Source organism: Ipomoea triloba, chromosome 13 (assembly GCF_003576645.1).
Source record: "Ipomoea triloba cultivar NCNSP0323 chromosome 13, ASM357664v1".
Taxonomy (NCBI): domain Eukaryota; kingdom Viridiplantae; phylum Streptophyta; class Magnoliopsida; order Solanales; family Convolvulaceae; genus Ipomoea; species Ipomoea triloba.
Window position 1 is genome coordinate 2,990,354 of NC_044928.1, and position 19,919 is coordinate 3,010,272.

Genomic DNA, 19,919 nt, shown 5'->3' on the forward strand with positions numbered 1-19,919 from the left:
AGATTCAAAACAATTTAAACGAATGGTTCCCATGCTTGTTACGAGGAGTACAGTTCAAATCAATTTTTTTTTTGAGGGAAGTTATGACCAGCACTTTGCCCCTTAATTGAGCTGGCCCGGTGCCAGCGAGGATTAATCTGAGTATGGTACGGGCTTAAAGGTGCCTCCTGTTAGAAGGGCCTGCTTAGGACAGTTCAAATCAATTTGAATGAGTCGTTTTGGACTTCCTATATCCTGGTGCCATGTGTATGTGCATGGGTAGCAAGAGTTATGTAAGCATGCCCCATGCCCAATATTTTTTGGTGGGAGGTAACTATCTTCCTAAGTCTATAAATAGGAGCGTAAATACCATTTCAAAGACATCAATTTCTTTATTTTAACAAGTATTTTTCTAGAAGCCAAAATGGTACTTGTGGCCCACTGTCGCATTAAATATTTGATTGAAAAAGAAAAATGAAACAAATAGAAAAAATGGTGTGGCAACATGCACCTTAGCCAAATTTTATTGGACTATGAACCATAGTTTAAAACGGTGTAATTTAATAAAAAAAAATACTCGTTTCTATAACATATTCAGTTTCATTTTATATATACATTATAGTTTCATTTTAATTCAACTACAGTTTTATTTGACAATATGCACTAAATATGTGAGACATATTATTCAGTTTCGTTTTATACATACTGTAATTTCATTTCAACACAACTAAAGTATTATTTTAATTTAATTACATTTTCATTTGATAATATAAACACAATATGTGAGACAAATTATTCAATTTCATTTTAGAGAAACTACGCCGTTTGATGATAAATAATTAGTTTATTACAACTCAATACAATACTACCGAAAAAAAAAAGATTGAAAAATATCTCACACAAAACTATTCCCAAAGGATGCATTCACCTGCTTTTATGTAAAAGATAGCAACATGTATTCTTCTTGGACCTATTATAGTATTTGCCATATATGATTTGCGATCAATACAATGGAGGTTTTGGAACTGTTCTTTACTCAAATACTACTACCAAGAAGGAAACAACATCCATGGCTGCAATAACAACAAAATCCAGAATAACATAGTTCCAAGCAGGTGGGATTTTAATAAAAACAAAATCTTCACCTGCACCAGCTTTGGCTCTTCCAGAACCAGGACAAAGAACAGAACAACATAGTACTCGTGTGAACAAAACTGGATTCGACATTGGATGGAAAGCCTAAAAACATCCCAACATGTCTTGTTCTCGACTTGGCATTTGGTATTTACATACTGTGAAGCAGAAACGAACTTCCCTGGCTGTTGTCATCACTTGATGTTCATTGACGAAGCCATGGCCCTCAGCTCCTTTGCGATGCCTGAGAAAGCAGGCCTCGCTTTTGGATCAGACAACCAGCACCTCTCCATCAGGGATCTCCATGCTGGATTGCACCAGTTTGGGATTTCGGGTCGCAAACTGCCTTTAATTATACCGCCTGTGGTACAGTGGTAGAAGTGAATTACTAGTGCAATCAATAATTCACTACCATTATTTTTTATTAAAACTTAGGTGATCCCAGTTTTGCCAGACTAATTCTAAGCCCACTGGACCCCACCCCTAGAGCCACTGCGAAGGTAAACCGTGAGTTGCCCATTACCATTTTTTGGCTTTAGAGAAGAGCAGTCACCTATAACATCATGGAAACTGAGTTTTCAATGCTCACAGTAAAAGATCCGTGTTTTAGCCTTTGAAAGTTTCTGTGGGGATAAGTGGTTATTTTCAGAGCTTTTGTATAAACGGCTCCATTTGGGATGTGTAACATCTTATCATCATTAATGGTTAAAGATGTCCCATTGAGATAAGAATGACAGTATGACACTACCAATCATATCTGTGCTTTAAGTATAGTAGTATGTGTTCTTGGTTGCAATAAAGCTAGCAGTGAGGAAACGTACATATGATTTCCTCTGCTCGCATATTTGAATAAGGTTCTTCGCCAGTCAAGAGTTCCCACATGACAATTCCAAAAGAGTAGACATCAACCTAAAAGCCAAAGAGATGAAATGCAAGCAAGGTTAGTTGGCAGCAACCTTGATGGAAATGTTTCAAGAGTTCATTAAGAAACATCGAACCTTTTCTGACACCATGCTTTCACCATTCAGAAGTTCAGGAGCCATCCATGGTATAGTTCCTCGTACTCCTCCAGAAACAAGTGTCCTCCGTTTAACCTTTGACAGGCCTAGATCACCGATCTACAGATAGCAAGAGAAGTAAGACTGTGACACGACAGACAATTTAGGCAAAGAAATGAAAGAAGTGTTTTAATATTCAAAATTTCAAATTGGAGTTCAATTGCCTTGCATACTGGTCGCTGAGGATCCCTCATATTGACAAGGAAGTTGTGAGACTTCAAATCAAAGTGGACAACATTCTTTTGGTGCAAATATTCCATACCGAAAGCTGCATCCATTGCTATTATCAATCGCTTCCGACAATCAATGGTTCTGCACATTATAGATGCTGCATTAAATCGGGCAAAATGATATAATGTAGTTTAGGATCCGAGGAAATAATATGGACTGAGGAACTTGATAGTTGACACATAATCAAGCATATGGCCTGCTATACTAACATGGTTGAGTTATTTATGTACACAAGAAAAATCTATTTCAAGTGCTTTATTTATTTATGACAAATCTAAGGGGGTTGGGGATTGAACAATGAAATTTCATTTCTTGCCATGAATGAATATGCAATCATATAAGTTGTGAAAATCGAAAAATGAAATACTGTAAAAACAAAAGCTATACCTATCTCTCTTTCGCAAAACTTGTTTAAGAGAGCCATTCACCATGTACTCGGTTACTGTTGCCAAATTGTTCGTGGGACCATCTGTAACTACACCATACAATGCCACTATGTTCGGATGATGAAGTCGACCTAATATGTGAGCTTCCTTCCAGAAGTCTGCAACCTACACAAACAGCAAACAGAAAATAGTCAAAATCCAATTCTGAAAGAAATGTTTGATTGAGAAAATGAAATTCCATTTAAACCATGATATAAATGTGCGTCTAGTTGAGAGAATAAAAGACATTGTCTTATTTGCGATTGTGGAAGAATCAAAGAGGTAAGAGTGGCACCTCTTAAGATGTAAAATGTAAATAATATGTTTCCCCTATAAACTAATGAAGAAAGCTTCAATCTGAAAACCATTTTTACATCACAAGTAACATGCCAGCATAAATGAAAATTTATAATTCTATAATTTGGGAAAACTATAGTACTTACCAATCGGTCCTCCACTGTACCTTCAGTGAAGCAGCTTGGCTTTAGCCTTTTAATTGCAACATCAGAACCCTTCCATTTTCCATGATAAACAGTTCCATAAGTTCCTGATCCAAGTTCCTTGACATATTCAAGTTCAGACTTGTTAATCCTCTGCAACAATTCAGAAGCTTGTCAGAAATTCATGCAAAAGCTAAAGGAGAAAATCAGAAAGGGACTAAAAACTAGTGTGACATGCATTAAATTCTCACAGGACTTTAACTATGCCTCTGGCTTACCTGAAGCCCCCTGTTACCCACATGAGTGCAGTATAGAACAACATTAGCAGGAACTGCACCATTTGTCTTTGCACATTTGTTTGTCTCCCCATTATCATCCTGCTAGATGAGAAAATTTTAGTTCATCAGTAACTACTGCTCCCCTTACCTCAACCACTGGCAAAGAGAATATATATATATTTGGTAAGATACCTTTTCATCAGTGCTTAAAGCAGTTGGGGATTTGTCCTCTATATCATTGTTTAGCTTCTGAGAAGCATTATTAACCAATGAGTTAGAAGAAGCTCCATTTGATCCTTCGAGTGGTGGGCCTGAACTCAGGTCTTCTTCATCCATTGGATCCATATCCTTTGATTGAGTCTTCACCGAGGATTTTGTAATGTCACTTCTTGCAGGGGAAGAACTTGGCAGTTCCACATTTATAGATGATGACAATGACAGATTGTTGAGGGACACATCAATAGCAGATGTGGCATTCTCCTGTGCAGTGCCATTCTGAAAAACATTGAAGGGCTCGCACCTTGCCCCTATATCCAAAAACTTACAATTGCAGCTCAACTCTCTTATACTAGTATTACATGGATTATCCAGGAAACTGCTTATGTTAATAACCTCTTGTTGGTTCATCAAGTCAGCATTGTTGCACATACCAGAAATTGATTCACAATTCATAGGAATTCCAAGGACATCTGGAAGGAAACTTTGAAGTTGAAGTTCATGTGTCTTGGTTTTAGGAATATGCGAAAAATCTAACTTAGAACTAGTAGCCCCAGAATAGTCATCCACTGGCAATAAAGAGTCATTAACCATGCTGTCATGAGCAAAATGACATTTTTTATTTCCATATACATGTTCTTGCCCATTCCGCTTCACTAAGACTTGACCACTTCTGTATTCATCATGTTCACAGTTCATCTTTCCTTCCGCATCCTTAATTCTTTGTTGATGTGAAATAGACCACTGTTTCGAGATGTTTTTACTCGACCTCATTCCTGTGTAATACTTTCCAATATACGGTCTTCCATCCAATCCAAAATTGTCAAAATTTTCCGTTTCACTGAAAATATCTTGAGTTCTAGTTTGATAAGGATGAACCCTAAAGTTCCTAGTCTCACTTGAACCAAAATGATGATAACGTATGCATCCGTGATCTCCAACCAATACTCTCCGACTCCCCTGAGCAGGTGGATTGCCACTTCCGTTTAACTGATGGCTACTAGAAACCGATGAAAATCTATTACGTTCCACATTGCTCTTTACACTAAAAGGCATAATATTCTCCCTATTGACATTACACAACACTGCATCCACCCCCATATCAGACACAAGAGACCTACTATCACCATCTCCTTTCTCAAAAATCAAGTGAGCCTGCCCCGAGAAACCATTCGACATACAATTCAACCCTGTTATTAAGTTCCCATTCTTTGGATTCAATGCCTGAGATTTTGACCCGGATGACAGTGAAACTTTCTTAAAATTCCCAGTCTCTACCAAATGCCCATTCCTATATTCATAATCCAACACATTCACCCTATAAAATTCACTACCTGGACTAAAACTTCTAACAATGGAAGAGCTTATATCTATAACTGGAGGCTCACTACTCCCATTCTCAATATCAGCCTTGAAACACCTAATTCTATCCGGTCTCTTCCCTAACAATTGCTGCTTCAACACTAATTTTCTCAAAGAATTATCACTAAGCTTCTTACCTTTTTTAGGTGTCATCAAATTTTCGCCCCCCAAACCCAAACCCTCCCTGGAAACCCCCTTTTGAACAAATCCGTTATCAGAAGCGTAACAATCAAAGGCAAAGCACACAAAAACCCAAAGCCTAGAGGACTTACCCAAAAACTCGAGGCGCTCCAGCTCCTCAACCATGGACCGAACATCCTGGTCCGATGAAACTGAGATCAGAGGCGTTTCCTCGCGCGAATCCGTGAGATGGCACTTCATCCAAAACGGCGACGTCACGGAGACTCCATTGGATTGCATCACAAGATCCGATACTCTGGCTTTCAGTCTGGAAAAGCTCACGTTCCTGTCGACCGATATAATCTTTGTCTCTCCTCCGGTGTACCGCAGTTTCCCGGCCGGCGGTTGGCGACGGAATGCGCCATTGAAGCTGACGAGAAGCTTGATCTTGTTGCTCCTTTTACGCCGAACAACAACAGATGAGTCTTTCATGGGAATTCTAGAAAATGATCAATACGTGAATCTTTCTTTCATGGGAATTCTAGAAAAAAAGGATAAATGAAGCGTATCTTTCTCTTTTTATCTCTATATGTATAGTATATATGTGTGCGTAATGGTAGTGAGAAGCAGAGAGTGAAGGGGAAGCTTTATAGTTTATAGAGATGAAGGACTGGGAACTGGGCATCTCTGATTGATTATATTTACTGAAATGGACTTCTGGGACACGTGTCCTCCTGGAGTTATTTGGGAATATAATTATACATTTTTAAAAAAAAAAATTTGTTGAGATTTTGTGGGGCATAAAAGTTCGTTAATCGGTCATTAAAATAAATACGGAATATTTTTTTTATTAAAAAAAAGAGTCATATTCTCCGCGGTAAGCATATTTAATTTTGACAATCTTGTGGCTTAACCATATAGAAGATTTGTTAAACGATCTTCTTAATGCAGACGCTCATGGCACACCGGCTTTACGGATTAGATAATGCTTTCCTGTGAGGGCTTCTGATGTACCGAAAAAAAATATAGAAGATTTCTCTTTTAAAAAAAAATTAAAAAATGTACTCGAGCTCATTTCCTTCCATGTGGAAGTGTAAATCGGGTGCCACTAGACTACAAGGTCTTTGGTAATTTTTTTTTAATATAAAGTGTGATTACCAGCTATATTTTTATTGAAAAAAATTGTAATTGAAAACCTAAATAACATTGTATTTTACGGAATTTCAATGATTTTATTGATATGGATCAAAGATGGTCATGCCACAATAATACTAGGACCAAAAGAGGATGTTCGTTCTAAAAAATAACTAAAAGTGAATTGCTACCTATAAATCTAAAACTAAAAATAAAATTAATTTTTTTTCTAGAACATCAACTATTGGTCCTAGACTTCTCAAATATGTAATACAATTCTTTTTAATACTACGTATTTAATTAAAAAATATTACTCGTTTCTTAAAAAAAAAATTAGTAAAATTGTTGTACTTGTTGAATTATAAAAATTATTACATTTTTTTCAAAAAAAAAATATTACAAGTCTCACCTGAAACGGTTTCACTCAAGACTAATCATTTAAAGGTTACTCTTTTAATGACCATTTGAAGTCTATTAAACGGAATGAATTTTTAATTACATATAGTTAGATGGACATTGGTCGTTTAATTTGTGACCTAAGAGCAATAATAGAGCATATACTTAGGCCTAAAAATGGATTTTTTTTTCTCGCTTTTTAGAGGTGTAAAAAATGTAGAGTTGGTGTGCATTGTGCGCACCAGTGTTGTAGTGCACACATCCATTGAGACAGTTGGGGTCATCATTACTAATTAAAAAAATATTTTTTTAATTTTATTTTTCTTACTTTTCTCTTTCATTCAAGTGGACTGAAAAACTCAAGATTTTTTTTTTTTACAATATAATATTGCTCTTTTTGTGTGTTCCTCACCCCAAACATACATTATATTGTAACTTTTATAGAAGTATAGTGCAAACAACTTGTACTCAAAAAAAAAAAAAAAAAAAATAGTGCAAACAACTTTGTGAATAAGGCAAGATTGTTGGTAATTTTTTTTTCAACCAAGTAGGAGATAAAAGAAGATGAAGGAAGAGGATGAGGAAAAAAAAAAACATGATAGTCATCAATTGACAACCACTCAACTACAAGTGTCCGATAAGCATTGTTGGTGCATATAACCAGCTAACACTTTTCTTAAAAGACCTTTTTTTTAAAACTTGAAACTTGAAATAAAAAAATTCAATTAGCAACTTAAACTCTCTCTCATCTCTAATCTCTTCCATTATGAAAGGAGTTCTACTATGAATACTTTTAAATTCTACTCTATTACTTCTACTCCCTGATATGGCAAACAAAGATCGGTTATTTTCATCATGCAAGTTCGCAGAAAAATATTTATATGAAGAACTTGATTAAGATGCTCTGATCTAATTGTGTAGTTTAATCTCTATCATCACATCCAATCTATGACACAACATGATATATATTTTGCAGTATATAAGCATCATATGATACCATATTGTCAAAATTTCAACGGTGGCGGCGACATATTCCGAGGTGGGAGATTCCTATTACAAGATTAGGATGGACAGCAAGCTGTACCAGAATGTCAATAGATACCATTTTTTGGCAATATGCAGCAATGAATGATGCAATTAATGAGGTCGTAATAAGTATGAATGCTAACTTTTCCTCCATTATTATTATTATTTTTTTCTTTACTTCTTTTTTTGGATTTTTTTTAATAATTTGATTGTATAGATATCTTGGGCAGCTACTTTAATTCCAGAATAAATTCTGTGCATGCACAGATGCAAACTCACACCACAACTCCAAATTTCACATGTTATTGTTACCTACTTTATTCTATGTTATCAACCCCTCATAACATCTATCTATAATTTACTCGCATGGCCAGCTCAGTTGGTCACAATAGTAAAGTTTGAAAATAATGACTTGAGATCGAGTCTTACCCGTACTACTCTCATATGGAATGTCATGAAATTAAGCATCAAGGCGATATTGACTCTTTATGCTTCAATAGGTTAAGAATGTATAGTTGATCAAATGCTTTGTCGGACCGGGACGTGGGGTTCCTTGAGGTTAAGAATTCAACTTCTTGAGAACAACAACAATATATCCCATAATTTGTATTCTTCCGTTAAAAGATAATGGTCCTGTTTGGTAAATAATCAGCCTATCAGCCAATTTTGGATTATTTGACCACTATTAGTTGTTTGGTTAATAATGTTTTTGTAACTCCAAAATGCTAAAATTCAAAAGGCTACTCAAAGCAGCATTTTCAATTAGCTTTTTGAGAAAAAAAAAATTTATACCAAACAGCTATCAGCTAACAGCTAATTTATCAAACAACTTTCTACAATCAGCTAATATTATCAACAAATCATACCTTCTAATCCAAACAGCCAACCCAATTAGCCAACAGCCATTTACCAAATAGGGTCAATGTAAACCGCAAAAATAAATAATTAAATAAAGAGAAAATGTACAAATAAGCCATCGAACTATTTGGGAATTAGCAATTAAACCATCGAACTCAAATAAGCTCCAAATAAGCCACTAAACTCAGAAAAACAAAGCAATTAAGCCACTAAATCCGAAAAAAATAACAATTAACATTTTTTACAGGTCATTTGCCTATTCCGGCCACCGGCGATGACTTTTCCTGCGACCGTCGCCGCCGGAAGTTTTCACCGGTCACCGGAAAAGTCGTCGCCGGTGACCGGAATAGACAAATGACCTGTTAAAAATGTTAATTGTTATTTTTTTCGATTTAGTGGCTTAATTGCTTAGTTTTTATGAGTTTGGTGGCTTATTTGGAGCTTATTCGAGTTCGATGGCTTAATTGCTAAGTTTTTCTAAGTTCAGTGACTTATTTGGAGCTTAGTCAAGTTCAATGGCTTAATTGCTAATTCCCAAATAGTTCAATGGCTTATTTGTACCTTTTCCCTTAAATAAATAAATAAAGGATAATCAAGTGTAAAACAAGACTGATGTGTGTAATGTAATTAACTTGTCAAAATAAAGGATAATCAATTGTAATTAGGTTTCACAGCCAAATTGGGCACAGCATCTTGATCTTGAGGTCCCACTTTGGCTCCCACAAAGTGGGATGGGTGTTTCAATCTTTATCTTTTGTAGGTGAGGCCCACCGGGTGGTGACAAGGGGCTAGGGATAGAATAAAACGAAACCTCGGCAGAAGCTTTCAAGTTTCAGTCGTGTTATGAAACGTGGCATGTTGCCCTTTCTTGGATTCTAGTTTTGTGCCTTGGATGTCCACACATGTAAATTAGTCAACTTATTCAAATTCCTTTTAATAAGTATTTAAAATCAATTTAATTATTTTCTCATTTAGTTTAAGTTCGAATCTATACTATATATAAAAGCATTATTCTCCTTCCAAACTTTCCCGCCCAAAGTTAGTGGCATTTTGGTAAAATAAGTTATTTTATTTATTTATTAATATATTTATTTATTAATTATTAATTTATTAATTAATTTATTAATTATCCACCTGTGCGTGCCTATTATGGTTAAATGTTGGTGATTGAATAATTGGATTTATTAATTAACCATATATATATATATATATATATATATATATATATATATATATATTCACCTATAATACTATTATATGGTTAGATGTTAAATTAAAATGTTAAATAGGTAATATAATATGGTAATATTAATGGGTGATTGAATGATTGATGATATAATTGGTGTGATATATTTGGTGATATATTTGTAATATATGTAATAGTATAAATAGAATTAATATTATTTTACATTTCTTATAGCCGTATTGAATATTTCCTAATCTTAGCCTGGAGGATTTTGGCTAACAATAGCCTAGGAAATTATAACATATTAATATATTAATTTTATGGTAATAAATTATAACAGTAGCGTAATTATGTTTTTCCTTTTTTTTTTCTCCTACTAATCAGCCAAATTTCCTAAACTACTTCCCCATCTCCACCCCTCTTAATTTCTTACCTTTTTCACCTCTATCTCTCTCTTTTCCTTATTTTCTATATAAACTATTGCTTATAATCATAATTCGTATTCCCTGTGAATTTTGAGCCGGATTTTACCTTTATTTTTCTCTCTCTATCTCTTAAAATCGGTTTCTCCCGGAAAATCAACAACCATGAGTACTGTAAACACAGTGAGGTACCGGATTGGCGACGCGGTGTAGGTGTTGAGCAACAAGGAAGGCTTTGTGGGATCCTACTACGAGGCGACGGTGGTGGGTTATTATTGTTCTAGAATTTGTAGTGCTAAGTATAAGAATTTTTAGTCAATTTCTTACATTGTTGTTTGGGTTATAGGAGTATCTCACTATGACGAATCAATTTCCTTTTCGTTCGGTTTATTACAAAATAATAAATTCAATTCTAGCGGATAAGATCATTTTGTAATTCAGCCTTTAAAAAACGTCAAATTCATATCACTAACTCCATTTTGACTTTTACAAATTATGCTATCAACGAAAAATTAAGGGTTCTAACTTGCTTATCTTTGCAAATATTAGCATCATCCAAATCTAAATAACATTCTTCCTAACAATTTAGAACTAAACGTTTTTTTAAATGTTTTTTTTTTTAAATTTTATAACGACAAAAAGAAAAAGAATGAAAGAAAATAGAAATTAAATAAACTGTGGTTTAGTCACATCCTTAATTCTTAAATATTTATGATATACATTTAGTTGATTTTATAATTTCATTTCCTTAATTATATTTGCTATTTAATTTATTATAATTAAGTGAATTATATTTACAAAATAAAATAATTTAATTTCTAAATTTGTATGGATTAAAGTAGTCCCTAATATATTACGTATTTAGGTAGATTTCTAAATATTTATGATTTTTTTAAAATTAAGAGTATGAGTTTATATAAATTTTAAAATAAAGTTTCTTACTGAGTAAATATATAATTGCAATTAATGTGTATAATTATAATAGTAATCACAAATCTATAAAAAAAATACATATTTTCATACTGTAAAAAATACTATAAATATAATACACACATACACACAAGAGATCATGTGCGGTTATATGACTATGGTAAAAAATTGGGTGAATTCCCAGCCATTGATCTTGCAAAAATCAACAGCATAGAATGAAGGCAAATTTAAAAAAATGCAATTCACCTACTGTATTTGTGATTACAAATTTTAATTATAAAAAAATGCAATTCACCTACTGTATTTGTGATTACGAATTTTAATTACAATAATTATAATTGATAAAAGAATTTTAAATAATAACAGGATTGATTATATTTTAATAAAGTAAAATTGGAATAAAAGGTAAGTGATACCAATTAATATAATTAAATTAAGATAATATAGGAGAGCGTGGTGATAAATATAGGAGAAAATAAATACTTTTTATATATATTTTTAATCGAATGATGATTCAATGGGCAACCAATTTCTGTCAATTTGAGACTCCCTAGCTCATTGTGGTTCAGTCAAACAGGTAGTGGAATTGAGTTTATGGACGACTCACTATTTCAATACCAATGAAGTGATGTTANATTGTTCTAGAATTTGTAGTGCTAAGTATAAGAATTTTTAGTCAATTTCTTACATTGTTGTTTGGGTTATAGGAGTATCTCACTATGACGAATCAATTTCCTTTTCGTTCGGTTTATTACAAAATAATAAATTCAATTCTAGCGGATAAGATCATTTTGTAATTCAGCCTTTAAAAAACGTCAAATTCATATCACTAACTCCATTTTGACTTTTACAAATTATGCTATCAACGAAAAATTAAGGGTTCTAACTTGCTTATCTTTGCAAATATTAGCATCATCCAAATCTAAATAACATTCTTCCTAACAATTTAGAACTAAACGTTTTTTTAAATGTTTTTTTTTTTAAATTTTATAACGACAAAAAGAAAAAGAATGAAAGAAAATAGAAATTAAATAAACTGTGGTTTAGTCACATCCTTAATTCTTAAATATTTATGATATACATTTAGTTGATTTTATAATTTCATTTCCTTAATTATATTTGCTATTTAATTTATTATAATTAAGTGAATTATATTTACAAAATAAAATAATTTAATTTCTAAATTTGTATGGATTAAAGTAGTCCCTAATATATTACGTATTTAGGTAGATTTCTAAATATTTATGATTTTTTTAAAATTAAGAGTATGAGTTTATATAAATTTTAAAATAAAGTTTCTTACTGAGTAAATATATAATTGCAATTAATGTGTATAATTATAATAGTAATCACAAATCTATAAAAAAAATACATATTTTCATACTGTAAAAAATACTATAAATATAATACACACATACACACAAGAGATCATGTGCGGTTATATGACTATGGTAAAAAATTGGGTGAATTCCCAGCCATTGATCTTGCAAAAATCAACAGCATAGAATGAAGGCAAATTTAAAAAAATGCAATTCACCTACTGTATTTGTGATTACAAATTTTAATTATAAAAAAATGCAATTCACCTACTGTATTTGTGATTACGAATTTTAATTACAATAATTATAATTGATAAAAGAATTTTAAATAATAACAGGATTGATTATATTTTAATAAAGTAAAATTGGAATAAAAGGTAAGTGATACCAATTAATATAATTAAATTAAGATAATATAGGAGAGCGTGGTGATAAATATAGGAGAAAATAAATACTTTTTATATATATTTTTAATCGAATGATGATTCAATGGGCAACCAATTTCTGTCAATTTGAGACTCCCTAGCTCATTGTGGTTCAGTCAAACAGGTAGTGGAATTGAGTTTATGGACGACTCACTATTTCAATACCAATGAAGTGATGTTTTTATGGACGACTCACTATTTCAATACCAATGAAGTGATGTTAATCTATAGGTGGAGCTACTTGAGCATATAATATAAAATTATAAATGTGAGGTGGAGCTACTTGAGCATATAATATAAAATTATAAATGTGCGGTGGAGCTACTTGAGCATATAATATAAAATTATAAATGTGCTGTTTAATTATCAATTTAAATTTTTAGTTGAGATAAAGCATATATTGTAATTCACAGTCTTATTAATTTTATGGGATGCTCAGCCAAACATGTATAGTATTCTCAATTTTTTTTTTCTTAAAAGTTGAATAAGTAAACAAGAGGTTTAATAATAACCTTGAAAATAACGGAAAGTAAATAAATGACTTAATAATAACCTTGAAAATAACGGAAAGTAAATAAATGACGAAATTAGATTACGGTTGTATAGTCAATGATTCACATAATTGATTGGCCAAATTAAATTAAAAATTAATTCAAAGTGGTACAATAATTTGAGTGTTAACTGGTCCAGCGGACCACATGTGCTGTAGCCTCAAATTCATTCTTTTGTCCTTACAAGATAACAAATTATAATAATTTGGGAGAAGAAAAGATAACAAATTATTATTAACATAAGTTATTAGTCCACATTAATGACACTTAATACCTTTTTTTACTCACCCTTTTATTGGGAGCCATTATAGTCCTGAATACTGATTCCATTTTATTGATGCAAAATCACTCCGATTACGAATATGTTGCCTAAATATAATTGGCAACATACAATTTCCTATTATTATTCGCACAGATGAGTTGTTAATTAGAAATGAGTTGATTTTAAAAAGGCAATAAAATGCATCCAATATAATCAATAAAATTAGGATATTAAATAATTTTAATATCCCGTGGCCATTATTAGAAATTAGATCTAAATATTTACAAAATTATATTTAGATGGTAAATAGTATATTTACAAAATTGTGCATCCAATATATATATATATATATATATATATATATATATATATAATATGCATCTGAATATAATTTTGTAAATATTTATTCCATATTTTGTAAATATTTATTCCATATTTTAAGAACTTATTTTATTCCAAAAGAATGAAATTCTCTGCAAGAAATGAAATTTGCACAAATCAATGAAATTGAATTTAATTGGCTTTATTCAAATGGGCTGTCAATCAATAATTATAATTATTATTAATCATTTACCATTTATTTTTAAACTTTTCTAAATAAATTTCTTATCTAATAAATTATCATATCACTATATAAATCATACAATCCTTCACCAAATTCCACATCTTTCACTATATCTTAGCACTTTAGCATCATACAAAGAAAAAATAAATCTACCTATNTGGGCAATAAAAGTACGATTAATTCGTCTTTATGAAGTCAAGAACAACCGATGAGCAACCTTAGAATCTGTGCTCGAAGATGTGGAGGTATATGTTATTCACTTATATATTTCTGAATTCATTGATTTATTATTTATTATTTTTTGTTTCGTTTTACTCAATGGAATAAATGCCTAATGTACTGCTTTGACAATTAGGTACGATTGATTCGATTGTACGTGGTGTTAAGGTTAAAAGATTGAGATAATTTTTTTTTTGTTTTGTCGAAAACAATTTTAATAAGCTGCTGTAAATATATATATATATTTTTTTTTTTTTGTTTATTTCATTGGACTTTCTATTTATTCATATATTTATTGTATTTTATTTATTTATTTAGCATTTACTTAGATTAGATGACTAAAATAATAGCAATGATTATCTTTTACATGTATATATATTAAATGACATGTATACAATATATGTGGACTATGCATATTACTAGCATATTTTATGTATGTGTAATTTGCATAATTATGTTTATATCCTAGGCACATTTGATTTATTTAAATTCAAATGTTTTAAAATCACGTGTTGTATCTAATAACATAATATTTTATAATATGTTTTTTTGGTAAAATATTGTGACGATCAATATATAAAAGCAATTCAATATTACAAGAGAACAAATATTATATTGAGTGATATTTTTACACTAATCACATAATAAAATAATTGTACACATTCAATATTAGAATTTTTTTTATTATTCTATCTTTAATTTTATTATCTAAATATATATATATATAATTTAAAATATTTATCCATGCATCGCATGGGTAATTGACAAATTATTTGCTTGAATTCAAGCAAGGATAACATTAGAAAACATAATTGATCCAACCATTTTCATCATTCCCACTATATAATATTGATGTTATAATTTATATAATTATATATCGATCTAAATATTATTAAAACATTATAACAAAATTCATTTCGTGCAACGCACGGGCGAAAATACTAGTTCAAATAACAAAACAAACCAAATTTCGACACCCCACCCCCCCCCCCCCCCCNCCCCCCTCCCAAAAAAAAAAAACAAATCAAATTCAATTTTGTAATCAAACAAATTAATTTAATTATTTTTAATCAACCTTTTAACGATTTTTAATACATTTTATATATAATATAAATATTATATTACAAATTTAGTTATAAAATGACCACAATCCAGATGTAATTTTTTACTTTAGTTATGATATTTACTTTTGTGTAAGAAAAAAAAATATTATTATTATTTTTTTAAATTGAGCTTGAATAACTTGAGTTTAAGTTGAGTTAAACTCAAACTAAAAAATTATAGTTCAACCAAACTCAGATCACATTTTAAATTTTAACTATTCAATCTCAACTCAATCACACTCCTTTGACAATAAACATTTTGTTTGAATATAATATTACTCCATATTAAATTACAAGAGCCCTTGCCAAATATCTTGTGGTCGAGTGGCATAATTGTAGCTTCATCAAATGAAAACTCATAAGTTTGAACCTTAGTGGGAATTTAATATAACATACTTTTTTTTAGTATTCCCTCCATCTCATTTTACATGTCTAGTTCGATTAACGAGATTTGATTAAAGTATTTACGATTAAAAAGAGCAAAATTGACCAATGAATAATAAACCAAGAAAATAAAAGTATAACTTAGATAGAAAGTGATTTGTTACCCTAGTCGAGTCTAAAGGCATCAACTCACAAGACTCAACACCACAAGGCAATTGGGTTTGAAAGAGATTTGGTTCATCCTCTGCACTTTCTTGTATGCACAGAGAGAATATTTTGAGCATGTCCGGTAATCTCTCCACCTACTTCTATTTGGACCTTCAAAGTAACTCATGACGATAATGTCCCGTGAAATTCATAACTCTACCACAAAAGCTATCTGAACCAGCCTCAAATGATATGGCGAGTACCTTTTTTGCCACCCCTTTCTTGCACTTCTCCTGATTCCAGTCGAATATGAAGTCTCTATGAAGATCAAGCTATCTGAACGAGCCTCAAATTATATGGCGAGTACCTTTTTTGCCACCCCTTTCTTGCACTTCTCCTGATTCCAGTCGAATATGAAGTCTCTATGAAGATCGTTGCGCACACCTTTCCCCGCAAAATTTTCTCACAAGTCTCTACTCGTTTATTCTGCAAGATTTGCGACACATAAAATGAAAATCTTAAAATGATCGAACAAATAGTAGATTTGGATAGAAAATAGCATCTATTGTTTCATTGCTTGAAGAACTGATTGCCCCAAATAGTCACATTGCTAATTTTGATTTTCTAATGTAAAACAATATACAGTAGATATCAGTCATTTCCATGGCCTCTCTGCATAATAACTAGATAGAATCAGCATTTTTAGCAGCAATATGTTCCATACATTGATCATATCAAAACAGAGCGATTCAATTCAGGGCGGATTGTACCTGTTATTCTCAAACAGCTGCATTTCCTATACAAGACCGAACCCCAAGCAGTTCAGACATTTCTGAACCCTACAAATAAAACAAGCAGGCAACTCTCAATGTCAGATACCGAGTCAATTGATCTCAATTCTCAAAGGAAAATCATAAAACTGCTCCTTATAGTAAAAATATTTCCCAATATAGCACATTAAGATTGGCGATTTGGTGATAATATCAAATCAGAATGTATTATGATTGCATTTGATTGAACGTATAACTAGTCACAGTAGTTCGCATCAGAAGTATTTTAATTCCCGGAGTCCATATAATATTACTCAAAAGATAAAAACTTTAAGTGCCACTGAAATTGTGAAAATTTGAAGAGAAAAATGGCCTTACTTGTTTCCCTCACAGGTGGGACAAACACATGGGTTAATCACCAAAGGATCATACAATGGTGACCATTGTATTGTACCCTTTGCTTTGCATAACTTACAGGTATAATAGCCTCTTCCTTTGCATACCCCACAGGGTTTTCCATGTTTCTCCTGAATGACCATACACAAAACTCAAACAACAACAATAATACTATTTGCTTTTTCCAATTTTCCCATTGAAAAAATCATGAGTTTTTTCCAATTTTGGTCACTGGACTATGATACCACTCCCAAATTAGGTCCTGACTATCAAGATTTTTAATTTTGGTGCATGACTATTTAATTGCTTCCACATTTGGTCCTGATTCAATTTTCCGGCCAACCTAAGCTGGGAATATATCCCCCGCCCCGCCCTCATACCCGTGCTAGTATAAAAAATTCCCCCCATCCCCACACACATTACCCAAATCGTGCGAGTAGTTTAATACCCGTATGCGGGGAACCCATAGGAGATGAGTAGAATTGTCATCCCTAGTACCTACTTTTCGGCTTGACTGTCTTTGTTTTTATTTTTTACTTTTCACCAACGAGAGATTAAATGTGAAAGAAATTGAATACTCGTGCATCAAAATTTAAAAATCGTGATAGGACCTAATTTGGGAGGGTTATTATAGTTGAGGTATCAAAAGTGAAAAAAGTTCAAAAATCATAGAATAATAGTAGCTGAAAATTCAACAACCAACAATAGTACAATAGCATTGGCTAGAGAAAATTCCACAAAACATGATAAGAACAGACAATTGAAAAGTTCACTCCACAAATTTTACTCGGCATACTTCTAAAAAAAAAAACAAAAACAAACAAAAAAACAATACATTGAATATTATTTGAAAAATCTAATTGGGGAATTTCGTTGGATTACGGAAATTTCTAGCAATGAACAATACAGAAAAAGAAATGAGATATAGAAACATGCTTACTCTTTTTAGAGCGGAATTACGGCGGTGAATGGAACCGGCGACTGCTCCGACGGTATAGAGAGCGCCGACAAGTACTGAGGCGCCGACAGCTAACGCCCGAAATAGTTGTGGAACGCCACCTCCGGCTCCGGCTCCGGTTCCGGCCATCTCACCAATCGCCACTGCACTCACAGAGCAACAGAGGATTAGCCGTGAAAGACGAGTGATTGTGGGTTTAAGACTGGTGAAATGATTGGGCTTCTTACAGAATTGAATTTAGGCTTTATTTGAATCCACAAATTATATCGTGGAAAATGTCCACAATTTATATTATGGACCTTGAACCAAAATGAAATCATTTTACTTAAACTAGTATTTTCGCCCGTGCGTTGCACGGAATGGATTTGTTATAATATTTAAAGAATATTTGGATCAATATACAATTATATATATTATAACATCGAATATTATATAGCGCAATTGATGAAATTGATTGGATCGATTATGTTTTCTGATGTTTTCCTTTGAATTAGAACAAATAATTGTCCAATTACCCGGGCGTGGATAAATTTTTTTTATTATATATTGAGATAATAAAAATAAAGATGAAATTATAAAAAATTCTAATATTGAACGTATACATTTATTTGATTATAAGATTAGTACAAAAATATTACTCAATTAATTGAATAATATATGACTTGTTTGTCTAAAATTATCTTAAAAAGATCTATAAGTAATATGACTTATATAATTATATTATTACTAAAATAAATATGAGAAAATGAGAAATAAATTAATTGTAATTATTATAAAAATAAATTCAACGACCAATGCTTAACTTAATTATCATAATAAGTATTAGGCAATTATTATTAGTCAATTACACTAATATATGTGTAATTATACTTTTATACTTTAAGTATATTCATTTTCCCCATATTGCATTTAGTTTTATCTTCCTCCTTCATATTTGAATGAACTAATTGTAATTATTATAAAAATAAATTCAACGACCAATGCTTAACTTAATTATCATAATAAGTATTAGGCAATTATTATTAGTCAATTACACTAATATATGTGTAATTATACTTTTATACTTTAAGTATATTCATTTTCCCCATATTGCATTTAGTTTTATCTTCCTCCTCCATATTTGAATGAATTAATTTTGATTATTATAAAAATCTAACAACCCATATTCAATTAATTTTTTAAAAGTTTAAATAACTTAGAGTTTTCAAAAGGAAAGTATAATTAACTATTAAAGTTTTTAAATAATTTTCAGTCAATTAGCAATATCATTTTCTTTTCCCGATAAATGATTTTACTTTTATTAATAGTGTTGATACGTGAGTATACATATTATCAATTTATAGATATTAGTTAATTTCTATTTTACATTTTCTTAACAAATAAGCTTTATTAATTATTTGACCAATAAAATATTTCATTAATTGACTACAAAAGTTTAGGCGGGGAATGAAATAGGAGGATTTTACTTTTATATATAGTATAAAATATAGATTACGATCTTTTTATATTTTAAATCAATTAGTAATATCATTTTTCTCGGAATAATGGTCAAATAAACCACTGAACTACACACAAAACTGCAATTAGGCCATCGAACTCAAAAAGAATGCAATTGGATTCTTGAA

General features: G+C 31.4%; 2 protein-coding genes across 3 annotated transcripts; both read right to left on the bottom strand.

Annotated features, from left to right (window-relative positions):
* Positions 1–911: 911 nt before the first annotated feature.
* Positions 912–5,858, bottom strand: LOC116001539. 2 transcript variants are annotated; one of them, XM_031241417.1, is made up of 8 exons: positions 3,738–5,858; positions 3,546–3,644; positions 3,271–3,420; positions 2,790–2,953; positions 2,336–2,483; positions 2,112–2,231; positions 1,935–2,022; positions 912–1,474 (listed from the first exon to the last, which is right to left on the bottom strand). In XM_031241417.1, exons 1-8 carry the CDS (start codon positions 5,733–5,735, stop codon positions 1,308–1,310), a joined length of 2,934 nt encoding a protein of 977 aa, XP_031097277.1. In that variant the 5' UTR covers positions 5,736–5,858; the 3' UTR covers positions 912–1,307. The 2 variants fall into 2 exon arrangements, with proteins under 2 accessions (XP_031097277.1, XP_031097276.1); XM_031241416.1 differs by having other exon boundaries at positions 3,546–3,647.
* A 10,258-nt stretch (positions 5,859–16,116) lies between these two features.
* LOC116002644 lies at positions 16,117–18,483 on the bottom strand. The gene is made up of 4 exons (XM_031242811.1): positions 18,277–18,483; positions 17,319–17,467; positions 16,941–17,009; positions 16,117–16,656 (listed from the first exon to the last, which is right to left on the bottom strand). Exons 1-3 carry the CDS (start codon positions 18,421–18,423, stop codon positions 16,967–16,969), a joined length of 339 nt encoding a protein of 112 aa, XP_031098671.1. The 5' UTR covers positions 18,424–18,483; the 3' UTR covers positions 16,117–16,656; positions 16,941–16,966.
* Positions 18,484–19,919: the final 1,436 nt, after the last annotated feature.